Below are 23,081 nucleotides of genomic sequence, written 5' to 3'. Positions count from 1 at the left end.
ACATGTATCTGTCATACTCCACAATATTTAATTAAGCTTTGTCAAGTCTTAATTAAAGAAATAAAAATAATGTGGAGATAAATTAGATTTTCCAAAATCATGATACTTGAGCAATTTTTGCCTATAAAAGGAATGATTTTTATGGCCTCATAGATACTACATATCTAAATGCTGCAAACTTCTTTGAAGATAATAGTTGAAGATTTGATTATGTAATTCTTTTCTTTTCAAATCTCATTTCATATGTTAATTTATCTTAAATTTAATATTTTTCTTCTATAATTTTTTTTTATTGACTTTCTATATATCTTTTAATATATTTTGTTTCATTTTGATGAAGAATGTGAATATTCTCTTATATGCTGTGACGCATATTATACTGAGAGAAAAATATACATATTTCTCTTATTTGATAATGCGGAAGTCAATGTTCATATAAAATCGGTAGTACAACATTGATTGGAAGCTCCGGAAGAGCAAATCTATTATTATCTGGGAGATAAAATTGGTTATAAATAATTCATTATTTTGTAGTAAGTCTCAAAGAAACTTATTAAGTTTTAAAGCTCTTTGCCAAAATTATTATCAAATTGAGACTACAAATAATGGTATAAGTAAATATCTATACAAAGTTATTAGATATTTCTCCCAATTTGTACTACACGAATATCGCATGGTTGAAACTCATACTTGGGTAAATCAAATGAACATTGATTCCAATAATTTTATTATTTGGCATGACCGGTTGGACCATACCGGATCAAGTATGATGCGAAAAATTATTGAAAATTCAATTGTTATCCATTGAAGAACCAGAAGATTCTTCAATTAAGTGAATTTTCTTGTATTGTTTGTTCTCAAAAAATATTTATTATTAAATATTCACCAGCTAAAGTTGAGATTGAACATTCTACGTTTTTGAAACGTATAGAGGGTGAAATGTATGGGCCCATTCACCCATCATGTGGACCATTCAGATAATATATGATTTTAATAGATGCATCTATAAAGTGGTCACATGTATGTTATTATGAACTCGCAATTTGGTGTTTGCGAGATTGTTTGCTCAAATAATGAGATTAAGAGCATAATTTATAAATTATAAGATAAAGACAGTTTGTCTTGATAATGCTGGTGAATTTACATCTCAGGCTTTATGATTATTGTATAACAACTGAGATCACAGTTGAATAGCTTGTTATTCATGTTTATATCCAAAATGGTTTGGTAAAATTATTTATTAATTGTCTCCAATTAATTGCTAAACCATTGTTTATGAGAACAAAGCATCATTTGTAGCATCGGCCAAAAGGTTGTCATAAATTCTCCTATTACAATTGGCATGGTGGAAGCCAAATATTTCTCATCTTAAAATTTTTGGATGTACGGTTTACGCTCCAATTGCTCCACCACAAAGACAAAGATGAGTCCCAAAATAAAGTTGGGAATATATGTTGGATATAAATATCCTTATATAATTCAATAAATTGCTAAGGATAGGAGATTTATTTAATGCAATACTTGCTGAGTATTATTTTGATGAATTAGTTTTTCCAACATGAGGGGGAGAGAATAAACAGTTGGAAAAAGAGATTGATTGTATGCATTATCATTATCTCATTAGATCCTCAGATCGAGCACCGTGAACTTGAAGTTCAAAGGATAATGCAATAAATATTATAAATCAAGGATTTGTCGACCGCTAAGAGTTACTAAATCTCATATTCCAATCAGAAATGCTCCAATTAGAATTGATGTCCCAAAAGACAATCTATCAGTGCAAATGAAATTAAACCACGTTTAAAACGTGGAAGATCAATCGGTTCCAATGATAAAATCCTAGAAAATGAAAGGAGCAAATGATCAAGATAGTCATAATATGGAGACAATTGATTATGAAGATCCGAAGACATAACTTCTATAAAACCCCATAAGAGGTTAGTACCGAAAATAATGAAGAGATCTCGATTAGTTATGTCATTGCAGGAAAAGATGGAACCGAAAAGATAAAGTTGTGAAACATTTTTGCATATTATGTTATTGTTGAAATAATACATCAAGACGAGGATCTTGAACATAAATTTGTTGATGAATATAAATCAAGAATTGATTGGCCAAAATGTAGAGACGCCATTCAAGCATAATTGAATTCGCTTGAAAATTAAAGTTTTTGGACCTGTAGTCCAACATCGAAGGTATAAAGCCAGTGGGGTACAATTGAGTTTTCGCGAAAAATGAAATGAGAAAAATAATGAAATCGTGATATATAAAGCATGAATTATGGCACAAGAATTTTCGAGATGTCGGCATTGATTACATGGAAACATGTTCTCTTATGGTGGATGCAATCACCTTGAGATATCTTATTAACGAAAGATATGAAAAATTTTGACATGCGCTAATGGATATTATTACAGCCTATTTATATGGCTCACTCGAGTGTGAAATATATATGAAAATCCGAAGGATTCAAAATGATGAAGCATATAAAAATTCCTAGGGTGCATCAAGGCATATATGATAATCTCCTTAGTGGATATTTACTATGTTGGAATTTATTAAATGCCCAAGGGAAATGAAACCACATAAGGCGGTTACAAAATAGGGTTATATATTTTGGTAACCAGATTAGTGAGCAAGAATGAGTGATCATGAGAGTGAATTGAGAAAGGGCCACTCTTCTCCTTTCTCAAGAATGAGCTTAGAAATTTTTTCTAGTTTTGATCTTCATTCCATTAATCCAGGCATTTGGGTTGTGGATATTATTCCCTTGTGATTGTGGAATCTCGGGAAATCTTTGGTGGTGGAACGAGAACGTGGATCTAGATTTGGAATACTAAGTAAGGGAAAGCAAATCCGGGTAAGGAATTTTTTCCCATCAATTAATTGAATTGAATTACTTTGATGTATTACCAACATTGGTATCGAGCCAAGCCACGTTTTGTTTGTTCATCCCCATTGTTTAATTTTATTGTATGGATCCAATGGGAGGATCAAGGGTTTAATACGAAACCCATCGGAGAATTGATAGGGTTTTTGGAAACCTTTATGTTTTGGGTTCAGATCCAAGTGGGAGGATCCTTGTGAATTTCCCTATTAAAGATTTGCATGAATTGATAATCCATGATGATAATTATTTTTGTTTAATAATTAATGCTGGATTTTTTCATGTATTTTTTGGATGATTTTTTGGGTGAAAAACGTGTTTCCGTTTTTTGAAAAAATTTCGCTCAAGAAAAATTGAAAAAGCGCTTTTTGGTCAGGGACAGACGGAGACGTCTATTATCGAGAGGCAGCAGTGACCCGGACGGAATTTCCGCCGGGAGACGGTCATCGTGCGGGAGGTCGCGCGGGCTAGACGGTCGTCCGTCTGGTCATAGAATGCAGGGACGGTCATCCGTCTGGGCATAAAAGGGGAGGAATCCGGGGACGGACCGTGGGGAGATGGATTTTTTGGATATTGGTCTGTCCAATTAGAATGTGTTTCTAACTACGGACACCAATGGCCCGACAATCTTTGTGGTGTTTGGGCATTGAGGGCCTAATGGGGCCTAGTGGGAGCTAATGAGGTAGAAGTGTTCTGTGTGAACCACCTCATAGCTTTAACATGATTGCATGTTTTATTTTAATAAAACTGTTTTTTTTATGGGTCTATCAATCATGTTTCTTGCACAGAATGAAACTAGTGTATAAGTCTATGTGGGTTTGCATGAGAATTTGATTGAATGTTTGTTAGCATCTCTTTTGGTTTAAATGCTTATCCCATAGGTTGACTATGCTAGTGTGATTTGCTGTTGCTTGAGTTGTGTTTTATGCTAGAATAGTTGAACTCATCATAGTATGTAATGTCTCTAGAATGAATGGCTGCTACCAAGAGCATTGTTGCTAACTTCGCGAAAGGAGATAAACCGAATGAGAGGTATTATGACCTTTGGCACCGAAAGGTGCAAGATCTCCTAGAAGAATAGAACATGCTGGAAACCGTAAACTAGACCATGTCCCCACGAGGAAGGTACCACGCCGAGTATGGCGAGAACCTTGAGCTTTACAATGCCCGGAAGAGGAAAGACCGGGTAGCCAGGATTACAATCCCGAGCTCCATGAAGGATGACCCGATGCTTCGATTTGAGAAGCATAGGACCGCAAAGTCTTTGTGGGAGGGGAAGTTAGTATGGAGGAACTCCACCACAAGAGGGAGCGGACCACCGAGGATAAGATGCGCCGGGACAAGAGGCAGATAAACCACATGTCCAACATGATAGTGAGTGAGCGAATGTGGGGCCAAAGAGATGAGGAGCAAGTCTGCATTCATAGGTCATGCCAAGTCTTGGGAGCATATGAAGATCTTCTGACTCATGTTGATGAGGTCAAGACATTGATCAAGGAAGCACCGAGCTAGAGGAGGATCGGATGTTGGCGATGTCCCACATGAAATAGTTGCTGCGAAGCAAGCACGAAGGGGGGCAAGCGCAAGAAGGAGAGAGCAACCTCGGGTCTAGGCAAAGTAATAGAGGTGGGAACAGAAACAAGAGGGAGAGAAGGAGAGTTGTATTTGAAAACAAAGGGAGGGTGAACGTTATGGTTATGGTTTCTGAATGGCATGTATTGGATACAAGATTATCATTAATCAGAGGCGGAAGATAGGTGATGTTCAATTGTGGAGAGACTAAGAATATTGGAGATAGGATGAACAGGGGCAAGAGAAGGTCCAGGAAGGTAAGAGAACGGAGTCATGTCTAGTAGGAAAAAACTAGAAAACATTTAAAAGGGCAGAGCCTCTTCCAGAACTATCCAGAGGTGTGGAAGAAGTGCATACTAGAAAAGGAAATATCATCACATTCATAGATGACTATACAAGGTATGGTCACATTTATCAAATAAGGAAGCGGAATGTTTAAGAAACAGAGCTGGTTGAGAATCGTAGATAAAAGGATAAAAAGAACGGATAGAGGAAGAGAGACTCGAATGTCAAAGGGTTAGTGATGAAAAGGGATATCAGACAACTACTATTCAGGGAAAAAAAATGGGGGTGAGAGGAGGAATAGAACCGCTAGACATGGGAGATCCATGATGGGAGGCAAATCACCCATCTCTTATTGGGGAGATGCTTGTGAGGGCCTATATCCCAACAGAGTCAACCAAAGGTTCCTCACACCAAGAGTTGTGGACCGGAAGGAAGAGATTGAGTTACGCGGCATGGGGAGTGGAGATATGTTCACTCTACTTCTCACCAATATGGAAAGCTGGACCAGAGGAAGAAAGTGTATCTTTGTGAGATACGAACCCTCAAAGGGCCATGCTTCATTGGACTAGATGAGAGTGAGAGGAGAACGGAACTGAGTCTAGGGATGCAACATTCTTGGAGAATGATTTTCCATCTCTTTCAGGAGTTAACAAAGAATCACGGAATTTTGAGATACAAGATAGTGGTCTTGTCACCCAGGGATGATGGATAATGAAGGGGTTCATCCGAAGATCCTAGTGGGAGTGGGAGGCAGATGTGATAGCTACCAGAGATGAGCAACGACATGCACGGCGTAGTGGGGGGGCTAGTGGAGTTTGACATAGAGGATGAAGCCTACATGGTAACTCCTGAAGAGATCGACCGTGAGGTGATTTCAGCGATGAGCATGAACCAAAGAGCATGCAGGAAGCTCTTGCGGGGTCAAGCCAAAGGAATGGTTAAAAGCAATAAAGGAAGAGTTGGAGTCGATGAAAGTTAACATGCTGGGACTTGGTTGACTTGGAGCCGAAAGGCAATTGGGAACAAGTGGGTTCTCAAGATCAAAAGAAAGGGGATGGATCTATTGAGAGATTCAAGGCTCGTTTAGTGGCTAAGGGCTACACCCAACGAGAGGGCGTGATTATGAGGAAACTTTCCCCGTGGTTAGGTTTGTCAATTCGCCTCATACTAGCCATTGTTGCTCAGTTGGACTTGGAGCTTTATCGGATGGATGTAAAAACGCTTTCTCAATGGAGAACTTGAGGAAGAGATCTATATGGATCAACCTCAAGGCTTTGAAGCACATGGACTTGAGCGCAAAGTGTGCAAGCTAAGAAGTCCAATATGGCTTAAAGCAAGCATCTAGACAGTGGAATGTGCGCCAAAGCTATGATGGAAATGGTTTTTCCATGCTTGAGGAATACCACTGTGTTTACACCAAGAGATCTGATAATAATTATGTCATTCGACATCGTACGTAGATGACATACTTATGGCTAGTAATAGCAAGGAGCTATTGGAAACCATTAAGAAATGGTTGTCCTCCGTATTTGATATGAAGGACATGGGTGAAGCAAGCTATGTGCTTGGTGTCAAGATTGTCAAAAATAGGCAAAAGAGATTACTGGGTTTATCTCAAGAGACCTATATTGACAATGTCTTGACGAGATACAGATGCAAACGAAACCAATTGATACTCCAGTGGAGAAGGGTTTGCATTTGAGCCTTGATATGGGTCCTAAGACTCCAGAGGAGAAAACCAAGATGGAAAGAGTTCCATATTCCAGTGCAGTGGGTAGCCTTATGTACGCTATGATGTGTACTAGGCCGGATATTTGTTATGCAGTGAGTTTGGTAAGTCGGTACCAATCAAACCCAAGCATAAAGCACTGGAAAGCAGTCAAGAGGATATTGAGATATCTCAGAGGAACGAGTAACTACATGTTGTGTTACCAAGGATCGGATTTGCGCTTAGTTGGCTATAGTGATGTCGACTGGGCTGGAGACATCGATGAGCGCAAATCAACCTCTGGATATGCTTTCTTGCTGAATGGCGGGGCCATTTCGTGGTGTAGCAAGAAGCAGGCTTGTATATCCCTCTCGACCATGGAAGCAGAGTATGTGGCATGCTCAGCTGCGGTTCAAGAGGCTGTTTGGTTGAGAAGATTCCTTCGACATACTGGGATTGTGATGACATCCAAAGAGGCTGCCCTTGTCTACTGTGATAGTACGGCAGCTCTTAGCTATGTCAATGACCCCAAGTATCATGGGAAGACCAAACATATACAGTTGAGATATCACTTTGTTAGAAACATTAAATCAAGGAAGAAAGTTGTACTTAAGCACATATCTACTAGTCAGATGGTAGCTGACCCTCTTACCAAACCTATAGCCAAGGATGTTTTTGTTTCTCATATAAAATCCTTGGGCTTATGAGATTGTGACTTATTTTTGTACTGAGACTTTCTTATTAATGAGTAATATGAGTTCATTCCAGCATTTAGTCTTATTCACTTTCTGTGTGATTGTGTTTCTTCTAGCATAAAACAAGATATGTCAATAGGCGAGAGAATGGCTCACTCACACGAGCATCGCCGGCGCCTTGGAGGCGAGCAGAGATGAGACGGATTGTGAATGACTTTGTGTAGGTCAATTCATAATCATGATGTCGCCTTGATTTGGAATCAAGATGAGTTTCTCTATTGTGAAGAGAATCGACATGAATGTTCCCACTATTCATGTTGCCTATAAGAGCAGTGCGAGTACTTTATGTGGCGCTAGGGTGGCGACAATAAAGAAACTCGAGTTAGGCGCAAGAGGTTGCGACTAGACTAAGACCTGTATGGTGTTGAGATGGACATACATTCTATTGTATATAGAATGCTCCACCATAGCACATATATCATACTATGTGTGCTTAGCGATCATTGGAAATGAGAGGATGGATCCCGCTCCTCTCATTGTGTGAGTCCTGGACCTTATGGTCCATTAGTGTTCTTAGTGACTTTTGACGACATCATGAAACAAAGGGTTGATGTGGCTACTTTGGGGTGTTACCTATGGTCATGATAGATTCGACCTAAAGGGGCACTACGGGAAAGGAGTCAATCCTAAGTGTAGTGATGGTCAGGGGCGAAAGGAAAGGTTTGATTCAACTGCACCCTAAAAAGTGTTTGCTGGCGCCAACTGTATGTGTTACAGTAGTGAACATTTTAAGGACAAGAAGGTGATCTCTCAAAGGGATCGAGATACCTTTAGTCTGGTGAGTTTGAATAAACCTAGGACACTGTGTTATACTAATGCTTATTTGATTTGTTTCTATGAGTGATGTGCCATTATGGCCTTCGGGAAGGTCTCTAGTTTGGGGCTCACGCGTGTGTATATCACCGGTCGCACAACCCATTTTGCAGATGACTTGTGGATATTAGTGTCTGGGACACGGTGGTCTATGTATCCGGGATACATAGTGAAGAGATCAATATATATGTATATCCGGGATATGCATGTGTGTCCGGGACACAAGAGGTCTATGTATCGGGATACATAGCAGAGAGATTGAATGTGTATATCTGGGATATACAAGTGTGTCTGGGACACATTGAAAGATTAACACTTGCCCTTGTGCAAGTGAGAGCTGTTGGAATTTATTAATTTGATTAATAAATTAAATGCCCAAGGGCAATATTGGAAACTCACTATTAGGGAGGTTACAAAATAGGGTTATATATTTTGGTAACCACTGCATTAGTGAGCAAGTAACTGAGTGATTCATTCGCACGAGCGAATCTCTGAGAAACGGCGGCTCCATCTCTCTCTCCCTCTCTCTTAGAATCGCAGGCTTAGAAATTTTTCTTTCCTAGTTTTTGATCTTCATTCCATTAATCCACGGCATTTGGGTTGTGGATATTATTCCATTTCCCAGTGATTGTGGAATCTCGCAGGTAAATCTTTGGTGGTGGAACGAGAACGTGGATCTAGACTTCCGCTGCGAATACTTCAAGTAAGGGAAAGCAAATCCAGGTAAGGAATTTTTTCCCCATCAATTAATTGAATTGAATTACTTTTGATGTATTACCAACATACTAAATGAAAAGCATAAAAATGATCCAATTTATTGTTGTGCCTTTATTAAAGGATATGGATCTAATTTTAGTAAGTATATATGATGATGATTTAAATATCATCAAAACTCCTAAAGAGTTTCCAAAAGCAGTAGATTATTTTAAGAAAGTTGAAATGAAAATCTTGAAAAGACAATGTTTTGTCTTGATTTGTAAATTGAGCATTTGACGAATGAAATATTTGTTCATCAATCAACTTATATAGATAATATTTTAAAGAGATTTTATCTAGATATAATACATCCATTGAGTACCCCAATGGTTGTGAGATCGCTCAATATAAAGAAAGATTCATTTCGACCCCAAGAAAACAGTGGAGAATTTCTTGGTCCTGAAGTACCATATCTTAGTGCAATTGGGGCATTAATGTATCTTGTTGATAATACACAATCGGATGTAGCATTTTCTATAAGTGTATTAACAAGATTTATTTATTCTCCAATACGAAGACACTGAAATGTTATAAAACATATATTTCAGTATATTTGAGAAATTATTGACATGATATTATTTTATGAATGTGGATATCAACTTACTAGTTTTGCAGATGCATGATATTTATCTGATCTACATAAAACTAGATCTCAAACATGCTATTTATTTTCAAGTGAATGTTAGCTATTTTATATTTAGTTAAGATCAATGATACAACACATTCATGAAGCATGCAGTCTTCTACTAGAAGAAGGAATTTCAACAATATTATATGAAGATTATCCTGCATGCAAAGCTCAATTGAAGGGATGATACATCAAAGAAGATAGAACGAAGCATATTTCACCGAAATTCTTCTTCACTCTTTATCTTCAATGAAATGGTGAAATATATGTTCATTGAATTCGTTCAAGTGATAACTTGACAGGTTTATTTATTGAGGCGTTGCCTACTTCAAGTGTACGTATTCAAAGATACTCAATGATGTTATCATCAGGGGGAGTAAAATACGTGCTGCACTCTTTTTCCCTTAACCAAGGTTTTGTCCCACCGAGTTTTCCCGGTAAGGTTTTTAATGAGGCAGCTACCAATAAGTATTATTTAGATATGTATACTCTTTTTCCTTCACTAAGATTTTTTTCCCACAGAGTTTTTCTTAGTAAGGTTTTAACGAGGTACATTATCTATTGATGGACATCCAAAGGGGAGTGTTATAAATAATATTTATTATGGATGTCCATTACCCCAAAGAGATTGTACTTCCAATTGAAGATCTCAATTACCTCATGATGTAATATTGGTGAAGATCACAACCATCTCATTACACAATATTGGCAGTCAATATTTCCATTCTATGCACCTTCTATCTTGGGCGGCAATCTATCTTTCCATATCAAGAATATCTTATTGTGTGCAAGAATCATATATTATATTTCCATATCAGAGTAGATGCTCCTTCTACTATAAATATGTAATGCACTCAACTGAATGAATTAGTTCTGATTGAACTCATCTTGTCTTTCTTCTTTGTATCTAATATATTTTCTCTTTATTTTATAACATGCTAGAATTAAACTAGAATATTAACAATTTGAGAAAATCTTCATTCCATTCCTATATTTCTTATATTTCTAATATCCTTCATCAATATGAACCTCTAAAATCATAATAGTTTCTTTTGGAAAAGGGAACTTCCAGATTCGAACGGAAAAGTACCTTCAGTTGGTTAGAGAAATCTAAATTGGATTTGCCATTCACTCATCTTAACTCCTTGAGCTGATGTTCTTGCCATCAAAACTTTAAATCGTCAGAAGAAATGATGGACGTTATGCTATCATTGACAGGACCAACACGGGGAGGAGATTCTCTCCAATGCTGCCATGTATCGAACATGGAAAATGAGAATGGGCTTGTTAGGATCCTCTGGGCTATAGGGGCTATGAATGTTGCGCGAAGAGAAGTGCATTTGTGAAGGGAACGATGATCCAAGAAAAGAATAGCATAAGAAGTAAAGTAAAGAACTACTGTGTGAACGGAAAGGCGAGAAAAGAGTAATCGTAAGCAAGGTTTAAAGTATCCCACGATACCATATGATACTAGCCGATACATATCCATATTTGACCCAGCCGGACATCTCTCCATTGAATTACACTAAAATACATTAGCCAGAGCGATACAATACTCAAGATACGGACGATACGTCTCTTAAAATCACCTGACCGATACGATACTCGATACCGATACGTTAAACCTTAATCTTAAGATGACGGTTACAAGATGAGAGGCGTGCGTGATGAGAAAAGAAAGCCGAGATAAAAGTGAGGGATGTGAGGACTCCTTTGACATTTTTGCCAAGTAAAAAAATTTGATTACCTATCCGCTATTAGTTATATTAGTTATATAAGAAGACATTATAAGAAAGAAATATGACAAAATTATTAAAGATATAATTTGACAAATTTACCTTATAAGACAATTAGAATAACTAACCCTAAATAACCATATGAAAAAATAGGATAATTTTATCCAACAAAAGATTTCCCATGAACAAAAGTACGCATTTTTATATTATAGTATGATTACTTGCATAGCTGTAGAATTATAATCATATGGGGATTGGGTTTTATGTTTTCCTATAAATAGTCTCTGTGAGATAACATAGGTAAGAAAAGTGCAAGCAAAGATAATACTTCGTAAGGATGTGAGAGTCCTGAGGTTTTAATGGTCATGGTTTTGGTGTTCTTCAACTCAATTTGCTTAGACTTTTGAGCCACAAAAATGAAATAAGAAAAAAAAACATTGAATGAAAATCTTACAAGATTTACAATTATTATTACCTCATTGGTTTCCTTCAATGTCTCAATCTTGTCATTTGAATTTTCTTCACCATATTTATTTTCTCTCCCGATAGAAGAAATGAAAATAAAATAGGATGATAATTTTAGACACTAAGTTATAAACAATTAACATGCTCATAATGTCTATTCTTTTATTACTCATGACAAATGAATGTCTTGTAAACTATTTGATATCATTAAATTTACATTCAACTGTACTAGTAACTTAGATATGGAATCATAGCGTGAGATAATGAAGGAAGACTTCTGTATTCTCTTGTTGACGGTGTAGATCCTGACGGAGGCGCCTTAGAGTTAGAGCTAGAAGTGATAAAGAGATGTATGATATTAGTAGCAAATGGGCGGAAATTAATCAGGTCCATTTCCTTGTCAGAAATGGACCATCCATTTCCTTGTAGATATGTATCATGTATCCTAACATCACATCAAATGATTAAAATCTATTTATCAGTCACATCAATCAACCCTTTGATGTGACTTATAAATGGATTTCAACCATATGATGTGATGTTGGGACACACAACACACATCTACAAGGAGATGGACTTAATATTGGTCCGCAAATGGGTTGCACCAAAATAAAGATATATTACAACTTGGAGTTATCCATAAAGCACATCAACAAAGAAATATACTTTCGAGAACATTTAAAGGATACTGAAGGAATGCTTTATTAATTTTGCACTTATACATAGAGAGATTAAAATTGTGTTGATATATTATCAAAAATACATAACCTTCTCGTATGAATTTCATGTTGATTTACTTTGTCCTCCACAAGATCTTAGCAATATCATCCCTAGAGTTGCATGGTTGTATATTTGATGACCAAATAATTGTCTCCCCTTTTTTTTTTTTTTTAATCTTCTTTTATTTTGGTTTGGAACTGCCTTTTTATATGAAAAAATGCATGCGGTAGAGAATGTGCGTGTCTGGATCTTATATCTCTGATTAGAATCAAATGCCCATTTTAATCCAATGGTTGAGATTCTATCACAACTCAATTTTTTTTGGAAGAGGAGAAAACCGGTTCACTTGGGGGATCAGGCAGGACATTGGGCAATTGATGCAATGCATCCAAATATTATCGTATTGGACCGGCATCGGCCTAGGTTAATCCCGAGTCATAATTGATTCTATTCATAACAGTGAGATTAAGGGTGTCAAATTTTGAACCAAAATTGAAAATGGAACCAGAACCATTCCACTAGGAACTGGAGTTGGACAAACCACTAATTTATTAGGATGGATTTGGTCCTAGTGATTCGTGGATGTTAGTCTTAGTGATCGGAATGTAGTGGCATATTCAAAAAATCAATGGAAATTTGCACTCTTTCAACAGTTAAGATAGTGACTTTGAGCAACATTGTGGAGTTTCATTTGTTTTATCATTTGAGCCCATTTCACTGTTGATCCATACTGATTCACATTATGGCACTCTTTTTTATCAGAAGAAGATGCTAATGTCAATATGGTGATTTTCACAATGTGGAAAGTTGAGTAAAGAAAACTATGGCAAAATGCTAACACCACATTACCACCAACATACAGATTCTGAATCCACAAAAGATAACAAAAATTAGTCATTTTTCCACAAGTTTGAGGAATTGGGGTTGGTTTCTGAATATAAAAAAATACTATGCAAACATATACATATATATATCCAAGTAAAAAGCCTTTTTTGTGAATCAAATCACTGCCCAGGTGAGCTTGTAGGAGAGCTTCGAAGCTGGTCAATGTAATCAAACATATCAGCAGGTAAGTCCTCAAAGCCGTTTTCTGGAATCACAGGATTGTCTCTCTCACGCTTTCCGCTAATCTGATAAGTGCCATCAAACCCAAAATATGGCATTCCAACTGGGCAATGAAGACCTTGTGGAAAAACACCCAAGAAATTCGTGTCTGAGAGTCCAGGTATGATTTCTTGTTCTTCAGGCAACAGTGGAAGATCCATGGATTGTTCAGGGAGTGGTGGGAAAGGAAATTGGTTTAAGGGATCGCAGTAGGGTTTCTTGTCAACTGGCATAAACTCAAGCAGAGGAAGGTTTGTCTCCAGATGAAGAAAGTCTGTGTTTGTCATTTCTGGTATAGGTTCCATCTTTATTCCTTCCAAGTTTTCCACATTCGGACGTGAACCAGATCGATCGCTGGAGGATGATTCGTCTCCGTTTGATGAAACTACACTGAAACTGGGCCCCTGAAATCAACAAAAATGCAAAATTTGACTGCACAGGAGAAGCAGTGAAGAAGAACAGAGTGTAATGCGAAAAACTAAGTTCCAAATTAGCAAATCATATATGTCGCGAGTAAAAAGCAATTGCACAGAAGATATAGACCAAGATGACAATCAAAATTTCATGAGTGGGATAAAGAATCACTAGCAGAAGTCATGTATATGTGTAAAAAAATGCATTCAATTTCTGGACTAGAAGGTTGTAGTTCGTCTGCACACTAAAAGCAGTACCCGAATCACACACACTATCATCATCTGAATATCTCAATTAAATCGCTAACTTTCTTTGAATATTTGCTTGCATTATTTGAGAGAGACAGGCCCATATGAAAATAATGGGGGAAACGAATATGAGTTCTTCCAATCATACCTCCAAAATATGTGCTTCAAAAGGAACTGAAGATTTCTCTATCTTCTTTTGTGATTTGTTTGTAGGTGATGTCTGTCGAATTCTTCCCAGCCTCTTCTTCCTTGTACTCCAAAAGTTCTTCACATCATTATCTGTTCTTCCTGGCAAATACGTTGCAATTCTTGCCCATTTGTTCCCGAATTTTGCTTGCAGATCAATCACAACCCTTTCTTCTTCAACCGAAAATTTGCACCCACTACTTGTAATTTTCATGTTTTAAAAAAAAAGAAATTGTTGATCAGCTTATGCAAATCCAGTAGAAAACAAGAACTACTCAGAGATGCAAAGGAAACAAGCAATGAACATTTCTGAAGCATTTGATCAAACACTGAACAAGCACAGAATTTATCATCCATCATCCAAGTAAGAAAAGAATTGGTAATGCTTACGTTTTCAAGTCGGGTTTAAGCTTGTTAACCCATCTCAATCGACAAGATTTTCCTGTCCGTGGCAAAAGACCTTTGGATCGAATGGAGCTCCAATCTCTGGGGCCATACTTTTTTACATAATCTTTCAGTATCTCGTCTTCCTCTGCCATCCATGGCCCTTTCCTTATCATCATCATGTCATCCTTGCGTTTTTCCATTCCAGGGACTCTAGCCTTCCGTCGAAAATCCAGATTTCTTTTTCTCACGGTCTTCTCTGGTTTCTTTTTCAATTTCAATCTCTGACAATTGATATCAACGAAGAAGAAGACAGTCATACTGAAATCTCAGTGTGTTTCCTCACCAATTTGTATATCTTTCAGAGAATATTTGAAAATGACGGTTAGGAGGAGAGAGGCCTATCCACTTACCACGAACTCAACGGCCAACGCCCACAAGGCCACAACTCCACAATCTTCTCTCCATTTCAAAAACACGCCAATGTTACCAAAATGCCCTTGATCTGTTCCCTTAATTTCTTAAAGGGTAGCCTTTGCACACCAGGGAAGCTTTTGCACACGTGGTCTCTCTCTCTCTCTCCTCTCTCTCTCTGTGTATGTGAAACGAGGAAGCCGAAGAAAGAGAGTTTCGAAAGGAACAAAAATGGAGAGCCGTCAAACTGAAGGAGCTCAGCTAGGATTGAGGCCCATCATCCCTTCACAACCTCGTGAGTTTCCTTTTCCCTCTCTCTGTTTCTATCGTAATTCTTTCATTTGTTTGATTTCAATCTTTGATTGCTCTGAGTTTATCTCGATAATTCGAGGGAAGTTGTGGTTGATTTAAAAAAATTTTTAAAAATTTTTATATCTCTCAATAACCTTGAAAATGAGAGTAAATTAAAGGTGGCTAATGCAATTCCCAGTGCCTGTGAGTTTCCCATGGCAATGCAAGTTCTACTTTTTGATAGTTCAAACTGTGGTTCGCTGAGTAGCCCATTACTCATAATGACGATTTCAGGGTAGTAAGGGCAGCAGTTGGCTTTTCTACTTGCCTCCCACCCACCGCCGGCGCGAATATTATCTGGGACCTGCGGCAGCGCCTGAAATTTTATTGATAGATAACTAAAATACAGAGGCTGAGATATGCTCTTGTATTAAACTTGTTCCAGGAATCTGTTTTATCATCTTGCGTACTTTATCATGAATGAAAAGGGTTTGCAATTCTTATGATTAATCTTTTCAGGGTGAGGTTTTGAGGGGGCTTTTTGTTTTTGGGTTGGGCCCGGGGGGTGTGGAAGACAGCATGGGTTTTCAAAGTGGAAATCGGGAAAACTTCGACTATCCATTGCATTTTAGGCTGCTTGCAATGGAGCTGATAACTGTGGATTAGATTGGCACTTAAGAAAGCTCAACAATTTAGTAAGCTAGCATCCTTAAAGCCTCTATTCTAATTTTTTTTTTTTTTTGGGGGGGGGGGGGGGGGGGGGGACAGCAGAACTGGCTACCCATCATGCTGAGACTTCTTCCTAGTGCATCTCATTTTTGTGGTGAACTAACAATTTGTGATTAAGTTGCTTGAAACTCTTGACCTTTTTGGCATCTGCATCTTCCCTTGGTGTAAAAATAGGATGCTAGCAAGTTCCCCCCCCCACTCCTCATAATATGCTGGTGTGATGGCCATTTTGGTCAGAATTTGATAGCCATGAATAGATCCACAATTATGGGCTAAATACATGCTTCTTGAGAACTTAAATAAACCCATAAGATGGGATAGGTATCCACATGCTATATAGCCCAATCGTTGTATTCTGCTACATCGTTGGTCCATGGGTCTACACGGTTGCCATCCTCCAGTAGAAGGTCTGGGTAGTTACTCAGAATGCTGCCAAGAGATCCCTATACTCATGTGGATGCCTCCCCAACTTTGGTTAACTTCCTCCTCTGCTCCTGTGATGCACAAAACCACCCATCTCATCCTATCATCATGCATTTCACAAAATTCAAACAAGAACTAATAAATATCTGAGAAAAAATGGGAGTTTTTAGATCCACACAACTTGTGTGGTGGATTTGCTAATGAAAACGTAGGCATTTTCTTTGAATCTTTAGAATCGAATGAACGGCCCCGAAAAGGAAAAGATTTTATTTCTTTAGCTGGGTTGTCTAGTAAATCAGTTCAGTCTCAGCATCCCAGTTGAATACTAAACTATAATGACTGTAATTCCCTCTGTAATATACAGTTACTTTTCTTCCTTTAGTTCTCAATCTCTGGTCACTTTCTTTTCTTTCCTTTTTTTGGGGGGGGGGGGCGGGGGGGATGTTGGATATGATTGTCACATTCAAATCATGAGACATAAAGTTCTGATTCATAGCTATGATTGTCTTCGATGGACTAGCAATACTTGATTGAGAGCCATATTGGAACAGTGCTGGTTATGGATGTCCATGAGGGGCTCATAGGGATCATGCAGATTGAGCAGGAGGTTGAGGAGGGTTGTATAGAATTGTTAGGTTCAAATGTTGAGACATAAATATCTGATTCATAGCAATGATGAAGGCCTCTGCACTGGGCAATACTTACTCATATTCAAACGATGAGACAAATATCTGATAAGTAACAATGATGAAGGCCTCTGGATTGTGCAATACTTACTGAAAGTTATATTGGAGAAGTGCTGGATGTAGATGCCCATGCAGATTGTACAGGAGGTTGAGTAAGTGGCCTGGACCATACTACACAACCTGGTCTGGTGCCCTTAGATTTCTAAATGTTCAAAACTTGTCAAACGCCATTTCTTTTTTAATAACAATAAACCCTTTAAGATTTATCTTAAGGTTGAGAACTCTAAGGACATAATAAATATTTTTTGTTTAAATTTCCGTGGCCAAGTTATTTTCTTAAACTGTAGCACTATTTTCTTCATAGAGTTTCTAGTTTTAAACATATCTTTGTTAAATTTCCATGGCCTAGTTAGTTTCTTAGACTTGGCACAATTTTCTTCCTGGAGTTTTTAGTTTTATTGTTAGGTAGGATTGTCTAGGAAAAGTCTTTCTGAAACTGTTTTTTCCCCTCTCAAAGTGGCTTAAGATGATAGTATTTTTAGTAGTATCTCATGAATATTTCATTGAATCCAGACCTATCATGGTTTCAGATGATGCAAAACGTCAGCAAGATTAGCCAAGAAATTCAGTTATCCACGTTGGCCAAAACAAAAAAATATTTGGTCATTTCATTGAAATTAGCTTAACTCATAGAAGTGCTCTGTGATTTGATGGCATGGGGCAAAGTACAAACCTAAATAAGCTGAAATCATTTTGTTTGGTCACAGCACAAAACTAAAACTATTCATGGTTGTTTCAGCAGTTTCTCAGCTTGTGTACATTATTTTGATGCAGAAATGGGTCAGATGGTTTGTGGAAGTTGTCGCCGTCTACTTTCTTATCCACTAGGAGCCAGATATATTGAATGCTCTTCCTGTCAGACTGTCAACCTAGTTCTGGAAGGTTTGCTATTTATACACTTCACTCCTAAGATTCTTATCTTTTGTGCTAATTAACAATCTTTATGTAATTTTTTAATAGAAAATTCTAGAGATTTTATTTGTTTCCTAATGAAAAAAAAATGAAACCTCTATATATTTCTGCTAGAGTTTCTGGCAAAAATATATTTGTAGTAAATAGTCAATAGTATATGGGAAAATGTTTACACTTATTTTCTTTCCACAGCGCATCAGGTTGGACAGGTTAAATGTGGGCATTGTTCTGTGCTTCTGATGTACCCATATGGATCTCCATCTGTCAGGTGTTCCTCTTGCAATTTTGTGACGGACATTGGAGTAAGTAAATTGGCCCTTGCAAAGGATATATTCCTATATGTTTTACAGAATAACATTATTTTCAGAAAGGCAGTGCAGCGTGTATCATTGAATTAACCACAATAGGACATTGTTATAAATGTTTTTTATAACTTATGAGGAACTGTTCTTGGAGAGCCAGTGTGCTTGGCATGGTAAGGAAAGAAGACTGAGGACTTGCTACAAACATACATGCTACTAGAAGTACTAGGAAAATTGCACCCACTTCCCCTGTAGTTTGCCTTAAATAGGAAAAAACCCAAAACTTTCTGAATGAAGTTTTAAAATCTTTTAGTTCTGTTCCTTTTGAAGGGAGAAACAACTTTTTTTATTCCTATGGGAAAACAAGCTTTGCGAATGACATGTGGATATTTTGCCTTTTCTTCCTCACCGGATTATATTCTCCTTAATGTCTTTTAACTTTTTGCCGTACTTGTAGGTGCACAACCAACGACCCCCACTCTCTGTACAACAGGGCCTCCCTCCCCTGCTGCCAATTGCTGTACAACAGGCCCAACCCCCACAACCACTAATTCCTGTACAACAGGGCCAGCCTCCCCCACCACCAACCCTTATTCAGTAGAGCACATTTACCAGTCAGTGAAAGAGCTAGAACCAAATCTGCAAGCTCAAATTTCTTGAGGAACAATAGAACTTCAGACCGATGCTTCTACATTTCTCTTGGGATCTCTGGAGGATATTGATCACTTGTTCTTCACTTTTGCCTTCTTTCACTCTGTCTGGAGAGGTAGCCTTCAGAAGTATTGGCCATCTCACAGAGCAATCCAGCCTTTCAGCAGTGAGTATAAATGGATAGAGACTCCGAGAGGAACTTCAGTGTGAAATCTGCTGCAACTTGGTGGCTAGTTAGCATTGTATGGTCATCTATCACAAATAGTTGGAATATATTTGGAACCCTTTCCATCTGGTTGTTAGTTACCTAGTGAATTTCTTTTTCCTTTTTCTTGATGTCAATAATTATGAATTTGATAATATAGTGTTGTTTAAATGCATTATTGTGTTTTTATCTTATCTTCCTAAGTTAGAGATCATGAAATCCGAGACTCAACCTTGATTTTGTATCATGGGTCGTGAAATCAGAATCTTGACTTTTGACTGTTGACTGTGTAGCATGTCTGGTGTGCTGCAAGGAATGTTATTTTATATGAGGAAATCTGAAAGGATGAGTTCTTGCTGTCTGGTATCAAATTTCATACAGAAGTGGTGAACATTGGTATCTGTTTGAATTCATGGCTTCCTGTGCTACAATTCTCGAAGGGATTTTATTTTCGGAGAAAACTTTCAATTTTTGGACAGAAAGGGGGAGGGAAATGACAAATTCGTGGAAAGTAGAAATCTTGATCAGCCCCATGATGCTAACAGATATTCTCATTGACCCTGCATGTCTGCACAGGTCGCACTTCCTGCAGAGAGACCAAGTTCTGCATAGTAGTGAAACTGGTAATAGTTGAGATTTCAATCTCACTCATAACTTTACTAGTTAGTTTTTTGGTAATTAACAAGAACCAGACGTTGGTTTACACTGTAGGAATTGGACACTGGAGGTCCTAATTGCTTAACTAAGTTCAGGCAAAGGTTCGCAACTCTGTGCACTTTTCTCCTTTTTAGTTTTAGTGCTCATACTCATCAGAAAAAGAGAATCACACAGAACCTCTCTCCCCAGGTGGTCCATGGATTCTTAGTGTGTGGAAGGATTTTCACAACTTAATGGGTGTGTTGAAAATTTGATTTGGGCAAATAGAGACTTTTAAATGCTATGAGCATTCAAGGCTGGGATTGGGTTTAAAAAAGCTTGAACAAGTGTCATGTTGCAACCCCATAAACACCTCTACCGCCATCCCCCCACCAACCCTAGAATTTTTTACCTAAAAAAAGGAAAGAGGAAAACCCTAAAATTCTGAAACAGCTCTTTAGGACGAGTAAGGTTTTTTTTGGTTTTTTTTTTTTTTTTTTGAGGGGGTGGGGGTAGCTCTTTATGTATAGAGATGGGGATATTACATCTGTCACAGCAAGAGTCAAACCCACAACCTCTTCACTAAAAAGTGTTGATCTTACCAATTGAACAATCATGCATTGGGATGAGCAAGGTATTTGAATGCATATGGCCATGTTGGTTCCATGTACACTCAACTACTAGGATCTTGCTAGACTGGTGCATCTGACATGGTGGTGCTTGTAGTGCCAGTATTGGATGAACGCCATGTGGACTCCATTAAATCTCAGCTACACAAAAGAATGATTTCAATTTAGAATATAGGAAAAACCATTTTACTTCATTGAAATTGGTATAATCTATACATGCTCTTTTGTGTGGTTGAGATTTAATGGAGTCCATGTGACGTCCATCCATGTTGGCATCATAGGTGCCACCACGTCAAATGCAAGTCTGGATTGTAGAAGAGGTATGCACTCCCTTGATGCTTTTTCAACATGCAAAGATCCTACTTCTGGTTCATTTTGTCAGTATTCAGAAATTGCCACCCTTATTATGTGGTGGAGAAACATTAGTGGAACCCATACGTTTCCTTGATGGGTTCGGCTCCTCTCTAGGGAGAATATCTCCTAGAGAGTGCACAATAAAGCTTGAGTGTAAGATGCCCATATGATGGCTAAGATGAAACATTTGTTTTAACCCAACTTGAAACCTACAACAAGGTGAAATCCGAGGATCTACCAAAGCCGATTTGGTTTCCAAGTTTCTCTACCTTTCCAAATCATTTGTAGGTTCTTCACGCTTGTGTTCTTCAAGCTTCTTCTTCACTTCATCTTCATCTTCATCTTTAATATTGCGATTCACACATTTGAGAGGTAAATCCATTTGGATCGAAATGGAGGAATGAAAAAAACAACAAAAATATTCAAATGCTTTAACAAAAGGTTTATCTTATATGCGGATCAGCTTTAATTTCAGGTTAATCTTATAGTCTTGATTGTTAAGAAACAACACCTAATATGTAGCGGAATAAAGAGAAAATACACAAGAACGAGAGACACAATATTTACTTGGTTCAGTCATACAGACCTACATCCAAGGATGAGCGCTAAAACTCATTAGGCATTGCACTAATCAATATTAGAGAGAAGGATTACAGCTTTAAGAATCTACCCTCACAAGCTCACAAAGCATGAACCAAGAAGTACATCAACAACAAGGTTAGAATACACCTTGAACAAAGAAGATTTGTTGCCAATGATGGGTTAATAAAGCGGTTAAAGGCCCAACCTCCCTAGGGGAGATCTTGGGTTTGCACCCATTCGGCAACATTAATTATATAAAAAAACTCTCTTGAGGATGTAATCGTGGTGCGCACAAGAAACTCCATCACCATCACGCTCCACAAGATGTGTGACATCAAATGGTTGAGGAAATGCATGCATTTGATGTGAAAAACGTTCATTACATATTCTTTCAATTATTTGTGAAATCATTGTTCAATTGTGTTTGGCACCATTCTTTGATTTCTACTCCCAAAAGAAAGCTTGTGGTTATGCAAGAGAAAGTACTTTGGCAATGCAAGTGTGGTTGAGGAAATGCATGCATTTGATGTGAAAAACGTTCATTACATATTCTTTCAATTATTTGTGAAATCATTGTTCAATTGTGTTTGGCACCATTCTTTGATTTCTACTCCCAAAAGAAAGCTTGAGGTTATGCAAGAGAAAGTACTTAGGCAATGCAAGTGTCAAACCCTGAAACATTAGAGGAAACAATTTATATGAATTTATTACATTTGGTGATCAGTTAAGGGTTTTTTTTTAACTTTTTTAACACATGAAAAGTTTATAGCTCACAAGAGTGTGACACAAATGGTTGAGGAAATGCATGCATTTGATGTGAACAACCTCGAAAACGTTCATTACATATCTTTCAATTATTTGTGAAATCATTGTTCAATTGTGTTTGGCACCATTCTTTGATTTCTACTCCCAAAGAAAGCTTGAGGTTATGCAAGAGAAAGTACTTAGGCAATGCAAGTGTCAAACCCTGAAACATTAGAGGAAACAATTTATATGAATTTATTACATTTGGTGATCAGTTGAGGGTTTTTTTTTTTTTTTTTTTAACTTTTTTAACACATGAAAAGTTTATAGCTTCACAAGATGTGTGACATCAAATGGTTGAGGAAATGCATGCATTTGATGTGAACAACCTTTACAGAAAAACGTTCATTACATATTCTTTCAATTATTTGTGAAATCATTGTTCAATTGTGTTTGGCACCATTCTTTGATTTCTACTCCCAAAAGAAAGCTTGTGGTTATGCAAGAGAAAGTACTTAGGCAATGCAAGTGTCAAACCCTGAAACATTAGAGGAAACAATTTATATGAATTTATACATTTGGTGATCAGTTAAGGGGTTTTTTTTTTAAAAAAAACTTTTTTAACACATGAAAAGTTTATAGCTTCACAAAATGTGTGACATCAAATGGTTGAGGAAATGCATGCACTCAACCATTTGATGTGAACAACCTTTACAGAAAAACGTTCATTACATATTCTTTCAATTATTTGTGAAATCATTGTTCAATTGTGTTTGGCACCATTCTTTGATTTCTACTCCCA

At 37.5% G+C, this 23,081-nt stretch overlaps 2 protein-coding genes across 3 annotated transcripts; one reads left to right on the top strand and one right to left on the bottom strand.

Annotated features, from left to right (window-relative positions):
- Nucleotides 1-13,319: 13,319 nt before the first annotated feature.
- DUO1 (myb-like HTH transcriptional regulator family protein) lies at nt 13,320-15,038 on the bottom strand. Of its 2 annotated transcripts, XM_089169474.1 has the most exons (3): nt 14,668-15,038; nt 14,240-14,474; nt 13,320-13,833 (listed from the first exon to the last, which is right to left on the bottom strand). In XM_089169474.1, exons 1-3 carry the CDS (start codon nt 14,979-14,981, stop codon nt 13,330-13,332), a joined length of 1,053 nt encoding a protein of 350 aa, XP_089025600.1. In that variant the 5' UTR covers nt 14,982-15,038; the 3' UTR covers nt 13,320-13,329. The 2 variants fall into 2 exon arrangements, 1 of the variants encoding a protein (XP_089025600.1); XR_016175684.1 differs by lacking the exon at nt 13,320-13,833 and having other exon boundaries at nt 14,414-14,477; nt 14,668-14,737.
- A 220-nt stretch (nt 15,039-15,258) lies between these two features.
- LOL2 (lsd one like 2) lies at nt 15,259-19,610 on the top strand. The gene is made up of 4 exons (XM_089168896.1): nt 15,259-15,370; nt 18,039-18,146; nt 18,369-18,478; nt 18,936-19,610. Exons 1-4 carry the CDS (start codon nt 15,307-15,309, stop codon nt 19,077-19,079), a joined length of 426 nt encoding a protein of 141 aa, XP_089025022.1. The 5' UTR covers nt 15,259-15,306; the 3' UTR covers nt 19,080-19,610.
- The last annotated feature ends 3,471 nt before the right edge of the window (nt 19,611-23,081 follow it).

This window comes from Hakea prostrata, chromosome 9, assembly GCF_041222555.1.
Source record: "Hakea prostrata isolate BN-2017 chromosome 9, UWA_Hpros_2, whole genome shotgun sequence".
NCBI lineage: Eukaryota > Viridiplantae > Streptophyta > Magnoliopsida > Proteales > Proteaceae > Hakea > Hakea prostrata.
This window is presented reverse-complemented; position numbering and strand designations above follow the sequence as displayed.

What these genes read in the sequence shown, in the direction of transcription:
- DUO1 (XM_089169474.1), bottom strand. Translation starts at nt 14,981, where the DNA reads ATGACTGTCTTCTTCTTCGTTGATATCAATTGTCAGAGATTGAAATTG. An exon ending in CTTAAACCCGACTTGAAAAC is followed by an intron (nt 14,475 to 14,667) that starts GTAAGCATTACC and finishes AATTACAAGTAG; the next exon opens with TGGGTGCAAATTTTCGGTTG. An exon ending in TTGAAGCACATATTTTGGAG is followed by an intron (nt 13,834 to 14,239) that starts GTATGATTGGAA and finishes TGTTGATTTCAG; the next exon opens with GGGCCCAGTTTCAGTGTAGT.
- LOL2 (XM_089168896.1), top strand. Translation starts at nt 15,307, where the DNA reads ATGGAGAGCCGTCAAACTGAAGGAGCTCAGCTAGGATTGAGGCCCATC. An exon ending in CATCATCCCTTCACAACCTC is followed by an intron (nt 15,371 to 18,038) that starts GTGAGTTTCCTT and finishes ATTTTGATGCAG; the next exon opens with AAATGGGTCAGATGGTTTGT. An exon ending in ATTTTGTGACGGACATTGGA is followed by an intron (nt 18,479 to 18,935) that starts GTAAGTAAATTG and finishes CCGTACTTGTAG; the next exon opens with GTGCACAACCAACGACCCCC.